Raw genomic sequence first — 17201 nt, forward strand, 5'->3', positions numbered from 1 at the left:
TTCCTCATTACTATAGCTTCTGCCAGAATAAGAGGAGAGTGCTTCAAGCTCCCATGATAGACCTATATTTCACAAAGATAAGATAGGTGTTTCACTAAGACCTCACCTGAATCTGAACACTGGCTTAAGCTATATCAATCTTGCACAGGAAAGGTGAAGAGAAATTAAGTATGTTGGCTATATATAGAGCCTATTACATGTACAAAGCAAAGGTTGTCAGAGGATTTTTTAGGTTGTTCATGGCCTATGCTGGCTGGCAGAATGAAAGATTAGATAGTCTAATTGCACTGGATTTTTATACAAATTACCTTTTGCATAAAATCCTGTTGTGATACAGCTGCTTCCAGACAAATTGACAGCTAAGTCCATTAATGACCAAATCTCTATAAATTTTTGTGGAAACATTCAAGCTACAGATATTTTCAGATTAGTAACAAGATTATCCACGCATGTTTTCGCCTAGTGTTTATATTACGATAATGGTTTCTAGATCTATTGTGAACTCAGAAAATATGTGCTGTAGTCACTTTTCAAGTAAACTTTGAAATTTCAGTGTCAAGAGCAGTGCTATGCACAGATCACTTCCAAGTGGAATATATGTATGTGTATAATCTTGCAAATAAGATAAAATAGTTATTTCTATCTAGTTACGTAGTTCTGCTATGACTTTTTTGTAAGATTTGTTGTGCACACATGAATTCCATAACCTATCCTCCTCCTCTTTCTCTCTCTCTGCCAGAAACCAATGCTGCAAGCATTCTGGAGTGAAGGGACAGGGGAGTGAAGGGAATATTAGAGGCATGAAGACAGGCAGGGCACATATGCCCACCCCTACAGGGACTGTTTCTAAAAGTGCACTGCTCAGGTGCATATGGGTGCACACACAGCTACAAATGGGATATATGTGTGTATAATACATCTTGAAGAACAGCAATTACAGAAGAGGTAAATAATTTATTTTAAAGTAAAAGTTGATACAGTGCCACACTTTGTGAGGATATGAGGTTTGATAGTGTGTGTTGAAATGTTGTTTTAAGATTTCCAGTAGATACTATCATCCCTACTCCTCAGTTTAGGTCTTTTGATTGAGTCTAAAATTCATTTGGAAATATCTGTAACCCTCAGAAGCTGAGACTTGATTCCCAGTTCATGTATTCTTTCTTCCAACAAAAGGCATGAATTTTTCCTTCATTATGTAAACAGAACGCCATGCAGTTGTTGAGTGTGGCTTTTCTGATGTTTGCATGTGTTAAAATGTTCGCATACACATGCATATAGGTACTTTTCTCCTCCATAGTTACATACCATAATTGACAATTTTTGTACTGCTTTACTTTATGTGCAAACCTGAAAGATCTTTTGCTGCTAGTTCTTTCTAGTCCTGTTTTTTTATTATACAAGTGTAAAAAGGAAGTCCTGTTTTCAGGAGTAAGCTATTATTGTATTATAGTTTACTTGAATTATAATAATCTACTTGAATTCTAAGTAGATCTCATTTGAAAAGCTTAGAGCTATCTGCCCTGTCTCATGAAGCTTACAGTAGCATAGCATAACAGCAAACGGAGCACCACACAAAAGCCTCTAGGACTGTCTTTCCAGGCTAGTGATTGTAAAGAATTTAAGTGGGTGGTTAGGCGGCTGTATCTGACTATAAATCAGGCATTCACCAGCTAATTAAAAATAGCAGAAACAAAACATGCAGTAGGCATGTTTATGTCAGTGTTGTGCAGCATTCTTTCAATCTTTGGAACTACAAGCCAATTTTGAAATTCTGCCAATCAGTGTTTCAAAAATGCTGACCATTTAATGTACATTTTCAGTTCCCAGTGTCTTAGTTTTGAACATATTTTAGTTAACCTGCTTTCTATTAAAATCCATTTCATTTTTAGGTATGTAAATATTAGTTAAGTACATGTCAGGATTCCATATCAACGGATCATACTAACTTCTATATCAAAATACTTTTTTCAGAAATAAACCCTTTTTGAAAAAAATACCACCCGAAGTCTACACCAAAACATTATGTAGTAAATTTACCTTCTGCCTATCTTTAAAGTGCATGAAAAATATTGTGGTAAAAGGTGCTTGGGTCTCAAAGGCAGAGACGGGGTGGGGTGGGGGATGAATTAATAAAAAAAACCAAAAAGAAGGAAAGGAAAGATTGTATAGCATTAATATCAGAGCATTTTTTTCTATGCATGAACATTTTTGAACTTCAGTTGTTTTTCATTTTAAATCAAAATACAGCAATACAAAAATACCCCCCAAAAACCAAAACAAGCAAGCAAACAACCCTCCCTCCAAAATATTCCCCCCGCCCTTTATCTGCAAAGGAACATGATATTTCTTAGTTACATTTTCCTCTTCCATAATTTAAGTGGGAACTGGACTGAATTCCCTCTTGTATGTTAATGATAATAAATTTACCAACTATTATGGATTTTGTTAAAATTAAAAACTAGAGACAAAATGAAAAATTCAGGAGATAATCTTAGATGTTTCACTTAATTGTAGGATTATTTCCTCTCACAGTTTGTCCTCTGATATTTTCCCTCTTTTTTCTAATTATTTGCATATGCTTTAATAATGGAGCTTGTTGCAATTCTTTTTAACAATGAGTGTTCATTAAAAATATTGAATTCTCAAAATTTTTAGAAGTAATATGCATGTTTTAATGAACATGAATTGGGAAGTATTTCAATCTCTCCTTTTGAAGCTGTTTTACAATGAGATGTTTATTGGGCTAGTGTCAGAGAGACTGATACTGTTTTCCAGTGGTTAGGACGCTCACTCTGGAGGTGGCTTGAGTAGTAGAGCTAAGACTTGAACCTCTCCCTTTTGCATCCCATTTGAGTACCATAAATCAGGCTTGGTTTTATCCCAGTGTTGACCTGGAACAGATAGGACGTTTCCTCAATTTTGCAGTTTTGCAATGAGAAATATTTCCTAACTCGGCTATAATTAGAAGCTTTGGAATGTAGTAGTAAAGCAGCTACAATAGCTTTGTATCCCAGGCTTCATTGTATAAATATTAGCCCTTTATCCTGTCGTGTGGTTAGATATACCTCACTCTACAGGGAAGGGGGTGGGGGGATAAATGCTTGTATGGCCATTCTGAGTGACTCAAATATATTTCTAGGGATATTCAGAAATTGTAAAATACAGTTCTAGATAACAACCATCCATTGTTGGAAATGTATGCTAGTAATTTAAGAAGGAGCTCCTTTCAGGTCCAACTAAGTGGGAGTTTTTTAAACTGTGTGATATATGTTTAACTGGCATTAACTAGTTATTAGTACTGATTCTTCATCCTTGATGTGTCAAACAGGAGAAAGGTAAATACTATGGTAGGCCTGTAGATACCCTTTCTTTGAGGTATTTGTTGAATAGCAATATTTATTCTGAGGAGATTGGGTGTTCTGCTCTGGGTATAATGTTATGGATTCCAGGCTTGAATTCTGTTTCCAAAATATGAAAAAGAGAAAATGAAAGATTGGATCAATTTAAAATATGAATCATGCCTATCGCCATAAGAACATGAAACTTGAAGTGACCACCTAGGTGATGAGTCATCCCCCAAGACTGGAGGCAATCATGTAATTTAAAATGACATGACATTTAAAATGGTTTATTGTTAGATGAAACTGACTAGATTATATGTCTCTTTCCAACAAGGTAGGCTAGTTCTCACTGACAGCGTATTTCAAGCTTCAGCTTTCTCATCAGAAGGTTTCAGACATAAAAAGTAGTGACATATTTTCCCTATTCCTTTTTTTTTTCCTTTCTTAGTTATGCCAGTATTTTCACAAGCAGAGTTAAATAATACTTTAACCCTAAATTTATTGTAAAGAGGTATTTAAGAACATAAAAATGCCATACTGAGTCAGACCAATGGTCCCATTCAGTCCAGTATCTCGTCTCCGATAGTGGCAAAAGTGGATGCTATACAAGGAGAGCAATGAACTGGGTATCTCTCAAGTGATCTAACCCCAATCCCACCAGGAGATTTTATTTTACACTTTTCACTGCCAATTTAGTCTTTTCATACTAAGGACTCTTTCCATTATTGCTTTAAAACATTTTTTTTGAATTTATGTACAAAAAATAGAATTTTCTTTAAAACGTCTAGGCTACTAAAATATATATTTGTGAATGTGCCAAGGCAGGGGAAATTTTAAGCTAAAATGCACAGGCACTTATTGTTAGAAGTGCCTCACACCTCTGTTAAGCAGTGCACTTGTCACTTTTATTCTTTGTTTGTACTTGAGTAGCTGTAAGAATATCTGACCTGGTCATGTCATCCTAGAATATTCATGTTCCTGTAAACTAGGATATTATGTCTTGGTATAATATTCCAAAGCAGGAGCCTATTAAGGATTCTTTATATTTCCTAGGGAAAGCGACTTGGCTACATTGAAAGCCTCAAGAAAGGAAACATTAATTTCTTTATTGCAACCAGGTTCACTTTATTACTATTGAGAATTTTTATAACTCTGTTATATATAATACAAAACTAGGGTATTTTCTGGAGAATTCTATTTAGTGGTATTTGTGTATGCATAGACAAAATCGATATTCCATATAAAATCACATCCAAAAGGCATGACTCATGCACAGAAACTGAAAAAATCGCAATTAAAAATAAAGCTCTAACCCAGTGATCCAGTCTTTGATTCTATTATGTGAAGAAAAAGGAAGGGGGGAGGGGGGAATGGTCCTGAATTTGCTGTGTTTCTTTTGTTTGTTAATGTTAGAGCATTTAATATATTATAATAATTTATTACAATTTAATTCCTAAGTTTGAAGTTATAATATTCTTAAACAGATCATTAAAACACTGAGTGCCTGTTAAGTTGGAAACTTTTCTATGGGGCTCGATTAACATGTGAATAAAAAAAAATAGAATGGCTTAATACTTAAACACATTCAGCTAATCTTAAAGAATGCTCTTTATTTTCTAACAATGGAAAAAGTTTAAGTGCAACGTTTAATTTTAAATGAGTTCAGTAATTTTCCAGTTTTGTCTCTCCAAAACGAATAGCTTTAGATTTATTTTTAGATTTTTTCCAAAAGTATATTGTTAAAAGCAGTCTATATTTGATTTCTCTTTCAATTTTTTATTTTAAAAATATTGTGCTATTTTGCAGAGCTTTTTAGAATAGGTAGAGCTGCTTGTGTAGTGGATACGACTCATTGTGAGGGCTTAGAAGCTCTAGATTCCATGTTCAGCTCTGCCACAGCCCTGCATGGTGACTATGGTCAAGTCCTTCCTACTTCAGTTTTGTTATCTGTAAAATGCGTGTGGGGGTGGAATTATATCAGTCCCCCTTTTAAAAAAGTTCTTTGGGATTTGCTGATGATCAGCACTATATAATATCTAGGGGGTGGTGCTATCATAATGATAAAATCCAAGATGAATTTTTATTGTGAGTTATGAAGCTTTGGACAGATCAGTTTAATAGAAAAGGAATCCTAAAAAGAGTTATTTTGTTGGCTGTGTTGCAACAAAGGACCAAGGTAAAGTCTGTTAGTGTCAGCTAAGGGACTTGCATGGAAGGAATTATTGGAAATACAGAATCATCATTCACGTACTGATATAAACACAGGACGATCATATGAAGGAAAATTGGCAACAAAAGAGGTGCTAGTTAAGTAATAGCCTGTGTTTTGACCTGGGGTTGTCAAGCATGATCTTGTTCTCAGATATGTTCTTTAATTAATTCCTCATTGCAGTGGCATTATCTTTTATATTAAGTCAGTACTTTAACAGTTCAGCTCAAATTACAATTGGGTGACATTGAAGGACTAGGATACTCTTAAATCAGTACCAAGGAAAGGACTGTATAATCTACATTCCCTTACAGTGTACCAAAGGATTTTGAGATACTAATTTGAACACAAGAAGATAATTTATCAAGGTTTTTGTACCTTTTTGTTTATCTTATGAGATATCACTGGCTGACTTGAGTGTTAAATTGAGTAGACTGAATGCAAATTTGATGGGTCCCCTTGCGACTCTGTATTGGAAGAAATATCAGCAGTCATCTCCACTTTTGACCTGTATGGTCTATTACATTCATATTTCATTCTCTTTTGATATGACAGAGATGTGTTGCCTTTTTTGAAAAATCTATTGCTAATATCCTCAGATATCAATCAAAATCAATTCAGTGTTGATAAATGTAGTGTTTAAAGGCCTTTTATAGAAAGAAAAGATTGAGTAACTTTAAATCTATTAATTTTAAAATGGAATCTATTCCCGGAACAAAAAAGTTGGCATGATAAATATAAGCTATGCTGGCAAGTATACAAAATAAAAAATCATGGACTTAATATAGACATGGGATTTATGACACAATACATTTTGCCTGACATCTGACACACCAGGTTACCTGCCTCAAGCTGACCACTTGCATTCCTTCACACATTTCCCTCCCTCCCCCCCCCCCCCCAACGCCCTCCAGTCTACCCGTTGTCTTCCAAACTTCAATTCATTTGCATTTTCACACACTACTTGTTATACTTTAGCTTCTTTTCTACCTTGGAGAACACTAGCAGAGTCTACCAATGCCTGAAGAAAGGTGTTTGTGTCCAAAAGCTTGCAAAAAAAAAAAAATGTTTTCAACTATTTAGTTGGCCTAATAAAAGATACCACATCTGTCCGAAGAACCTTGCCTGTGTATGTTTACAGAACAACATGGCTGCAACCAACAATATTACTTTTCAGCTTAGGATCATAGGACAGTAGGGCTGGAAGGGACTTCTCCAGGTTATATTATCTAGTCCCTTGCTCAGGCCAAGATCATCACTGATTAATTGATCCCAGCCAAGTGTCTTCTCTTGAAAATTTCCAAGGATGGAGATTCCATAATTTCTCTAGCTCCTTTTCCATAAACTGAACATGCCTAGCTCCTTCAACTTTTTCTTGTGTGACTTACCTACCAGGCCCCTTTATCATTTTTGTTGCCTGCTTCTGGAACCTCTCTTAATTCTCCAAATCCTTTTTAAAATATGAAGCCCAAGACTGCAGAGTGTATGGTGGATGAGGCCTGACCAGTGCTGAGTAAAGAGGCACTATCACCTCCTGTGTCTTGCATCTAATGCTTCTGTTGATCAGTCCCAAAATCACATTCACCTTTTATGCAGCTGTATCACACTGCGGACTCGAATGGAGTCTGTGATCTACCAAGACTCAGATCCTTCTCTTAAGTGCTGCCACCCATCTTGTAGCTCTGTTCTTGATTATTCTTCCTAAGGTGTAGCACTTTGTATTTGTCAATATTGAACTTCATCCTCCTAGTTCCAATCTAGCTTTCTAATCTGTCAAGATCTGTCTGAATTGCACTCGAGTTCCCCAGTGTTTGTGGTCCTTCCCAGTTTCATGTTGCCTGCGAACTTGCTTAGGAAGCTTTCTATGCTAGCATCCAGTTCATTAATATACATGTTGAATAGCACTGGGCCCAAGACAGACCCCTGTGGGACTTCACTTGAAACCTTCTGCCATTCTGACCTGGATATTATAGTTGCCCTTTGCTTGTGCCTATTGACTCAGTTGCCTATCCACCTTATAATAGTTTTGTTCAGCCCAAGTTTTTCTAATTTGTTTGTAGAATCATAGAAAGTTAGGGTTGGAAGGGACTTCAGGAGGTCATGTAGTCCAGCCCTCTGCTCAAAGCAGGACCTACCTCAACTATATCATTCCAGCCAAGCCTTTGTCTAGCTAGGTTTTAAAAAAACTCCAAGGATGGAGATTCTACAACCCACTGGGTAACCTGTTATAGTGCTTTACTACTTTCCTATGAGAGCTTTTTCCTAATATCGAAGCTAAACTTCCCTTGCTGTAACTTGAGACCACTCCTTGCTGTTATCTGCTACCACTGAGGACAGTCTAGTTCCAGTGTCTTTGAAAATATCCTTCAGATAGTTAAAGACTATTACAAAATCTCCTCTCCCCCATCTCTTTTCCAGATTAAATAAGATCAGTTCCCTCAGCTTCTCATAAGTCATGTGTCCTAGCCCCCTAACCATTTTTGTTGCCCTCTGCTGGACTCTCCATTTTGTCCATATCCTTCCTGTAGTGAGGGGCCTGAAACTGGACACAGTACTCCAGATGTGGCCTCTACAGTGCTGAACAGAGTGAAAGAATCACTTCCCTCACTCTTCTGACAGTACTCCTACTAATGTAGCCCAGTATGCTGTTTGCCTTCTTGGTAACAAGGGGACACTGTTGACTCGTATTCAGTGTATTGGACTCTCCATTTTGTCCACATGCTTCCTGTAGTAAGGGGCCCAAAACTGGACACAGTACTCCAGGTCCACTGTACCTCCAGGTCCTTTTCTGCAGAGCTGCTGCTTAGCCAGTACGTCCCCAGCCTGTAGTGGTACATGGGATTGTTCTGTCTTAAGTGCAAGATTTTGCACTTGTCTTTGTTGAACCTCCTGAGGCTTTCTTTTCATCCAGTCCTCCAATTTATTTAGATCTCTCTGAATCCTAGACCTACTCTTAAACACATCTACTATTCTCCTCAACTTAGTGTCATTCACAAACTTGCTGAGAGTGCACCCTATTGTGTCTTTGTTCTCACTAATGAAGATATTGAACAAAATTAGTCCCAGGACAAGTTTCTGGGGCACTCCACTTGATACCAGCTGCCAGCCAGACATCAAGCCATTGATTACTACCCTTTGAGCCTGACAGTCCAGCCAGGTTTCTGTCCACCTTAAAGTCCATTCATCCAACCTAAACTACCTTAGCATGCTTGCAGGAATATTGTGGGTGGCTGTATCAGAAGCCTTGCTAAAGTTGAGGTATATCGCATTTGCTGTTCTCCCTGCATCCACAGAGCCAGTCATCTTGTCATAGAAGGCAATCAGGTTGGTCAGCCATGACTTGCCCCTGGTGAATCCATGTCGACTATTCCTAATCACCTTTTTCTCCTCCAAGGAATCTATTTCTGAGCACTTGAGAACCTGCTCCATGATTTTTCTGGGGACTGAGGTGAGGCTGACTGGTCTGACCAGATCCTGTTTCTTCTCTTTCTTGAAGATGGGTACTATATTTGCTCTTTTCCAATTGTCTAGAACCTCCCCCGGTTGCCATCAGCCAACTCCTTTAGTACCCTAGGATGTATTACATCTGGCCCATGGACTTCTTCACATCCAGCTTTTCTAAATGGTCCCTAACCTGTTCTTTCACCGCTCTTGGCTGCTTGCCTTTTCTCCAAACTGTGTTGCCAGGTGCAAGTCTGGGAGCTGACGTTGCCCGTGAATACTGAGATAAAAAAGACATTGAGTATTTCAGCCTTCCCCTGTCACTAGGTTGCCCCAGCTATTTAGTAAAGGACCCATGCTTTCCCTAACCTTTCTCTTGTTGCTGACATACTTGTAGAAACCGTTCTTGTTACCCTTCATGTACTTTGCTTGCTGCAACTCCAGTTGCACTTTGGCCTTCCTGATTTCATCCTTCCATACCCAAGCAATACTCTTACGCTTCTCTCTAGTCATTTGTCCAAGTTTCCGCTTCTTGTAAGCTTCTTTTTTGTGTTTTAGCTCACTGGTTTGCTAAGCCAAGAGCTAGTCTTCTGCCATACTTGTTAGTCTTATGCATTGGGATGGTTCATTTCTGCACCCTTCGTAAGGCTTTTTTTAAAATACAGTTAGCTCTCCTGGACTCCTTTCCCCTTCAGACTGGCCTCCCAGGGGATCCTGCCTGTCAGTTCCTTGAGGGAGTCAAAGTCTGCTTTTTTGAAGTCTAGGGTCTATACTCAGCTGCTCTCCTTTCTTACTTTTGCCAGGATCCTGAACTCTATCATCTTGTGGTCACTGCTGCCCAAGTTGCCATCCACTATTACATTGCCCACTATTTCTTCCCTATTTGTGAACAGCAGATGAAGAGCAGCATGGCTTCTAGTTGTACTCTCCCATACTTGGGTAAAGAAGTTATCCCCAACATTCTCCAAAAACTTCCTGGATTGCCTGCACACCGCTGTATTGCCCTCCCAGCAGATGTTAGGGTGACTGAAGTACCCCATGAGAACCAGGGCCTGTGATCAAGAAGCTTCTGTTAGCTGTTTGGAGAAAGAGAGCCTCATTCACCTCATCTTCCTGGTCTGGTGATCTATATCAAACACCCACCATTACATCACTGTTGTTGCTTTCCCCTCTGACCCTAACCCGTAGACTCTCAGCAGGCCTGTCTCCAGTTTCAGGCTGGAACTCTGAGCAATCATACATAAAAAGCAACTCCTTTTCTCCCCTGCCTGTCCTTCCTGAACAGTTTGAGAAGGTTATGCTGGGGCCTTTCTGAAGTGTTACTGAAGTCCAGATACACTATATCCACAGCATTCCCTTCATCCACCCGAGTAGTTACTTTGTCAAAGAAGGGGATCAACTTTTTTGATGTTATTTTGTTCTTAGTAAATCCATGCGAGTTACTTTACATTCAGCCTTTCCTCCTCCAAATGCTTGCAAATGGATTGCTGGGTAACTTCCTAGGTAGTGAGGTGAGGCTAAGTGGTCTGTAGTTTCCAGGGTCCCCTTTTTTTGGCTTTTTTTCAAGAGGGGCACCATGTTGGGCCTTTTCCCTTTCTTTGGTACCTTGCTCGTCTCCCATGACTTCTCCCAAAACTTAACAGTGGACCCACAGCCTCCTTGGTCTTTCTTTCCTGGCCAACATACTAATATACCGTCTTAGGTTGGATCCAGACATGCAGGCACATGTGGTTTTGGCACTGCAGACCTCTTTGTATTGCCATGAACCACATGAGTTGCACATTGAATGTCCATGTGCAATTTGCAATATCAGGGCAAAATTTACTACCAGAATTTCCTGGTAGCAAAGAAAAAACCTGGGAAAAAGCAGTGCAAACTATGCAAAAGTGGTAGGCACCAGGACATACTCAGAGACAGAGGAGTAGACAGCCCCCTCTGTGTGCTGAGAAGCCTCTGCACTGAGGCACGCTGCACCCCAGCCAGCTGCTCCCTGCCTGGCTAGGGCACAGTGCATCTCAGTGCAGGGGCTCCATGTGCCTCTGTGCGGGGGCTCCACAGTGGAGCTCCTATGCTGAGACACATGGAGACAGGGAAGCAATTCAGCCCAGGGCTGCCTGGTACTCTGTCTTGAGGCACCCTGTGCCTCAGCCAGCCAAGGAGTGGCTAACTTGGGCTCAGGGTGACTCAGTGTGGGGGCTCCACGGTGCATGGAGATGAGGGGCAGGCAGCCCAGGGTTGCCTGCCCCCCCATCTCCATGTGCTGTTCCCTGGCTGGCTGGGGCACAAGGTGTCTCAATGCAGGGGGTGGCTAGTCCCTGCTGTGGCACCTTGTACTGCAGCCAGCACCTCTCTTCTCCTCCCCACTCCCCCACCACGAAGCACATGGAGCAGCGGGACGTGTCCTGCTGCAAAGCGCACAGGCCAGGGCCATGCACTGTGGCACAAATTGTGCCACTACTATTTGTGCTGCTGGAAAGGTATGCCCCTGGTCATGCAGACCTGGCCTTATTGTCTTTAACCTTCTATGCCAAGTGCAGCTCTTTCTTTTTCCTTGCCTTTCTGATTTTGTCCCTGCAGGTTCTTGCTATTTTTTGTTAAGCTTCCTTAGTGGGGCCATTTTCTCATTGCCTGTGTGTTTCTTTTTTTGCATTTAAGGCATCCTAGAAACTTCTTGTGCAGCTACATTGGTCTCTTGATTTTCTTATACTTTCATTATTTCAGTAGTTTCTTGTTTGGCTTCCAATACTGTACCTCTTAGAAGCTCACAGCCATCCTGGGTGTCATCTTCCTTTAATCTGTCTTCCCATGGCAATATGCCTATTAACTCCTTGTCTCAAGTGAAATCCACCTTCTGGAAATTTAGCTCTAGTGTCTTAGTGTTGTGGACCTCATGCTCTTTCTGTCTCAGGATCTGGAATTGTCATATTGTGATTTGCTTCCTTTCAAGTTGCCCATCACCTCCACATCCTCCACCAGTTTTTCCCTATTGGACAGGACAGGATCCAAGATAATTGATCGCCTAGTTGTTTCATCAGCCTTCTGGAACAGAAAGTTGTCTTTCACACAAGTTAGGAATCGACTCTACATTATATGTTTGGCTATATTACTCTTCCAGCTGATGTCCAGAAAATTGAAGTCTCCCATCAGGCACACCATCCCATGACTTTTGGATATATTTGTCACCTTGAAGAATGCTTCGTCCACCTGCTCTTAGTAGCCTATAATAAATCCCCACCACTAGATCAGTACTGTATCTTTCACCTTTCATCTTCACCCAAATGCATTCTGCTCTGCTCTCTTCCTTCTGAACCAAACCCCAAATGCATGCACCACCGTTTCTCCCAAGTTTAACCCTTGATCTTGACATTCCAATCATAAGAGCTGTCCCATGAAGTCTCTGTAATGCCAATTGGGTCATAGTTCTTTTCACAGGCTGTGGCTTCTAGCTCATCTTGTTATCTTTGTATACATACACTGGAAACACTTTGTGTTTTGATTTGCATGCTTCCTCTTTGCAGCACTTGCTGTCCTGTCCCTGGCCATTTCCAGAGTTGAGCAGCTGCTGCTTCTGTTCTTTCTTGTCCCTTCAAAATTGTTGTTCTGGATTTGAAAATGGTTACAAATCCCCTTCAGTCTTCTCTTGTCTTCTCCAGACTAAATAACCCTGACTCTTTTAGCTTGTCATTATAAATCTTGCCTCTGAGGCACCTAATCATTTTTGCTGGTCTGTGCTGGACTCTTTTGAAAACATCCATATCCTTCTTGAAGTGCAGGGCCCAAAAGTGGCCACAGTACATCAGGTAAGACTGCACCAGTGATGAATAGAGTAGAATTATTTCCCTTTGTTTTGTAAGCAACACTCCTGTTACTACAACCCAGTATGCTGCTGGCTGCTTTGCAATAAGAGCACACTGTTCAGCTTATGTAACCCCTCAGGTCCTTTTCTTCAGTACTTCAACCTAGCCAGTTATTGCCTTAATATAGCAATCCATCCTTGGTGAACGACATATCCTACTTTCTCTAAGAGAACCAAATTTCTGTGTTTGTTTAATTTGCCACTGTTCTACTGTTTTTTTTTTTTTTATTCAGCTGTGTTCATGTATTTAGCCCTGTGAGTTCTAAGTAAAAATAAAAATTGTGTGGCATTTATCATCTTATAAATATATTGTATTATAATGTGTAATATGTTTTTTAAATTCAAGTTTACTTTTCCACAATGCGCAAAGTACAATTTCCTACTGGAATCAGAAGCATAACTGATGGGATGTATGTTGTCCAAACTCACAAATTATATTTGTAGCATCTGTAAAAGGGAAGAGGGAACTGCTGCTAGGAAGCATACATGTCGGCACCCCTCCCCCCACCTCCCTGCAACAACTCACTAAAACTCCTTAAGTGGATGGGATGGGACCAAGCTGTGGGCGGGTAGGGAAAAGAATCTGAGAGCAGGGCAGCTGGGGCCAGGGCTGAGATCACAGTGTTGGATTGTGGGGTCATGAAAGCACAGGGCAGACCTGTGATCCATTCCCCATACCCCTGCAATGGATGCTGGTTCCATAGGCAGGAGTGTCCGGGGAGCAGATCATGGCTCAGCCCCGGGCCCTGGCCCCATGTTGTCCTGGTCCCATGATCCTGGGGTGTCCATGGAGACCAGCCAGGACCTATATGGGCAGGGTGTGCAATCAGGTGGATGGGATGGGGCCATGGATGGGTGGGGAGCAGCATCCCACTCCCAGCCACTGTTGCCTGCCCACCTGTGGCCCCATCCCATCCTCCTGGCCGCATGCCCTGCCTGTGTTGGTCCTGGGCCGGCCCATGGAGGCCCTGGTGGTGGGTGCGAGGCAGATGGGTCAGGGTGCCCAGGTCCAGTGGTGGTGGAGACTGGCAGTGGCAGATGGGTCAGTGGGGGCAAGTCCAGTAGTGGTGGAGACAGTGGCAGCTGGAAGGAGCCACTGCAGTAAGGGTTGCTGGGCAGTGAGTCTGGCTCACAGCCCCACTGCTTACCCAGGGGTGGCAGGACTGGCCACACATGCCACTGCCCAGACTGTCCCTTGGGCCTGGTAGGGCCAAAGGACCCACTGCAAACCCGACAAAGTCCCTTGGTGGGCCGGCTCTGGTTTGTGGGCCATATTTTACCCACACGTGCTACAGAATCAGACATATGTAACAGTTGCCTCATAGCATCTTGTATCAGAATCATTTGATAGCAATACAGTTGTTACAACTGGCTATACCTTGTGTGACTAACTTTCCCTTGACTACTGTTCTATATTCACACCAGTTCAGACTTTACTATGTACTTTAAAGATTGTTTTGATACTTTTCGCTCACAGGCTCAAAGATACGGCCCCCCTATGCTTGCTCTGGGTCTTGAGTTGACCTGACTTGCTGCTATACACCAGTTGCCTGACCATCCCCACACAGTGCCTACTCCAGGACCCAAGCTGAATGCAGCACCCATGCAGGGCCAGTCTAGAATGCTGGCCACGTGGCACCTGCTCTGGGGAAGGGGGGCTGCAGCATGCAATGCAGGTCCCAGAACAGGTACTGCATGTGTTGCTGTCTCAGACCAGCCAGAACAGACACTGGATCTGGCATGTGGGCAGCAGAGGGAAGATACATTGGTATGCCCCTCCCTCTACCCCTGCTGCTAAATCTAGTGGCTACTCTGGCTGAACTACATGTGGCACCCATCTTGGACCAGCCCAAGCAGGCACCTGATATGTGATGGCAGGGCTCCATGGGTACCCAATATGATTGATCCAGTGCTTGCATTGCCTGCTGTGGCTGGTCCAGGATGTGAGCCATACATAGCATCTGCTCTGACCTGTCCTAGTAGGGCACCACAGGTTGCATGGTTCCCAGAACAGGCACTGCTTAGTGTTGTCCCAGACCAGCCAGAGCAGGCACTGGATCCAGGCGCTGGGCAGGGCAGGGAAGGGAGGGTCCACAGGTGTCCTGCCCCCCCCTCCATCCCAGGCTGACCAGAGCAAACACCACAGGTGCTGGATTTGGGGGCGTGGGGATCCATGGGTCCAATCCAGTCCCCTGGACTGACCCTGCACCATTCATCTAGTCTGTGGACTCATCCCATGGTGTTCATCTGCCTGCAGGGCCAGATCAGTTTGACACCCCTGCTTTAAATGACTAGGTGGTTTGAATGGATCTGTATTTAAAGTTCCATTTTTTTTTCTTTTTTGTACTATTCATTAGTTCAAATAACATCTTTCTATAAGGGTATTTACCATTCCAATTCTGTATGGCCAAAGTTCATGGGTGAAATGTGTTCTCATGTACATGCAGACTCACCCACAGTAATTTATGTTAATTAACAGAGAAGCCAATATTTTGAAGAGTGGATGCCTAAACTTAAGAACCCACATTTTGCTATCTAAATGAAAGTAGCCTGAATTTTTCACAGATGTTGGGCACTTTCAATTTATAGTGAAGTTAGTTAGAGTTGGCAGTTGCTTGACATTTTAACCAAAAGTAATGATTTCAGGAACTCAGATTGGCAAATTATGTCTACTTGAATTGGGTATTATTAACTTTTGTACTTCCTAGTGGAGGAAATATTTGTTTTTATAACTGGCCACATTAAGAAATTTAATTTATAACAAAAGATTAAAAAGTTACTTATTTTCTAGTGCTTCAAACTTCTTTAAACTAAACAGGTCTGGTATCTTTATTGTGCTCATTTTAGTAGCTTTTGGAAATATTAAGCAAAAATATATATGGGTAGATTGGTTTTCTCTCCCTTACCGTCCCCAAATAAACTCTTCTTGTGATGAATTTACAAAAGATTAACAGCTACTCTTTCTCTTTTTTAGGGACCTCTGTCGCCAGGATAAAGTATGTGACTACTATTTCAGCATAGATGCAGATGTTGTGCTAACGAACCCGAAGACTTTAAAAATACTGATAGAGCAAAACAGGTACACTTTATCTCCTTATGTTCCAGATTAAAGCTTTTCATTATTTTCCTAAGTAGAAAAGACCCTCCAGGATTCTACTTATACTTTCCCCCTCTTTTTTGGCATTGTTATTGGTGGGAAAAAAAAAATGTTCAACAGAATATCATCAACAGGTTCTCAGCACTTTCCTCTGCTTGGAAGGGAGGGTGTGGATAATATGCTTGTGAACTGTCTACTGTCTTTACCTTCCCAACTGAGTAGCTGTTCACATAGGATGGAGCTCTGGTACCCACTTCAGCCTGTGTGAAAGTATGTTATCTGGAGACTGCTAAGCCAACGGTATAACTTTCAACTGTGAAACTAATCTTGACTTCTGCTTTTAGACTAATAGAATCATAGAAAATGAGGGTCGGAAGGGACCTCAGGAGGGCATCTAGTTCAACCCCCTTCTCAAGGCAGGACCACTCCCAACTAGATCATCCCAGCCAAAACTTTGTCTATCTGGGTCTTAAAAACCTCCAAGGATGGAGCTTCCACCACCTCTCTGGGTAACCTGTTCCAGTGTTTTACTACCCCTCTAGTGAGAAAATTCTTCCTCATATCTAACCTAAACTTCCCTTGCTACAACCTGAGACCATTGCTCCTTGTTCTGTCATCTGCCACCACTAAGAACAGTTTAGCTCCATCCTCTTTCAAACCGCCCTTCACGTAGTTGAAGGCTGCTATTAAATCTCTTCTCAGTCTCTGTTTCTCTAGACTAAATAAGCCGAGTTCCCTCGGTCTTTTCTCATAAATCATGTCCTCTCAGCCCTCTCACCCTTTTTGTTGCCCTCTGCTGGATCCTCTTTACAGAAATCCCTTTTCCCATTGAGATCTGTAGGAAAGAAAATCCAATCTAAATATTGGTTACTAGAGCCTTTGTAGGAGCCCCCTTGAGTGTATGATTCAAAAATTAAAACAATAATAATTTCAAATTTTTTCTGCAGATATTTGTTGATATAAAATGCCAGAGAATGATAAAGTTTATATATCATTTGGCATAACTATATCTGCTTGGTAATACTCCAAAAAGGATCATCTATAAGAAGCTTAAGAGCTAAGATTATATAGTACATCCTGCATAGAAGAACATACGCAATTTTCTTTGTACAATTGACAGATTTCAAATATGAATCTCAAACTATTCTAAAGATGACTTAAGTGGCAAAATTGCTTTCTTTTAATTGAACTAAGGTTTGAAATAAGAAACAAATTATTAAAAGTTGTAAATGTTGTACAAAAATGTTCTTGTATGAA

General features: G+C 41.2%; 1 protein-coding gene across 4 annotated transcripts in view; it reads left to right on the forward strand.

The window, feature by feature from the left end:
• Positions 1 to 17201, forward strand: part of PLOD2 (procollagen-lysine,2-oxoglutarate 5-dioxygenase 2) — a 99127-nt gene that overhangs the window by 65919 nt on the left and 16007 nt on the right. For all 4 annotated transcript variants that reach the window (XM_025209644.1, XM_025209645.1, XM_025209642.1 and 1 more), the window contains exon 11: positions 15822 to 15926. In XM_025209644.1, coding sequence (XP_025065429.1) covers positions 15822 to 15926 — 105 coding nt within the window. The remainder of the gene's footprint in view (positions 1 to 15821; positions 15927 to 17201) is intronic.

This window comes from Alligator sinensis, unplaced genomic scaffold, assembly GCF_000455745.1.
Source record: "Alligator sinensis unplaced genomic scaffold, ASM45574v1 scaffold39_1, whole genome shotgun sequence".
Taxonomy (NCBI): Eukaryota; Metazoa; Chordata; order Crocodylia; family Alligatoridae; genus Alligator; species Alligator sinensis.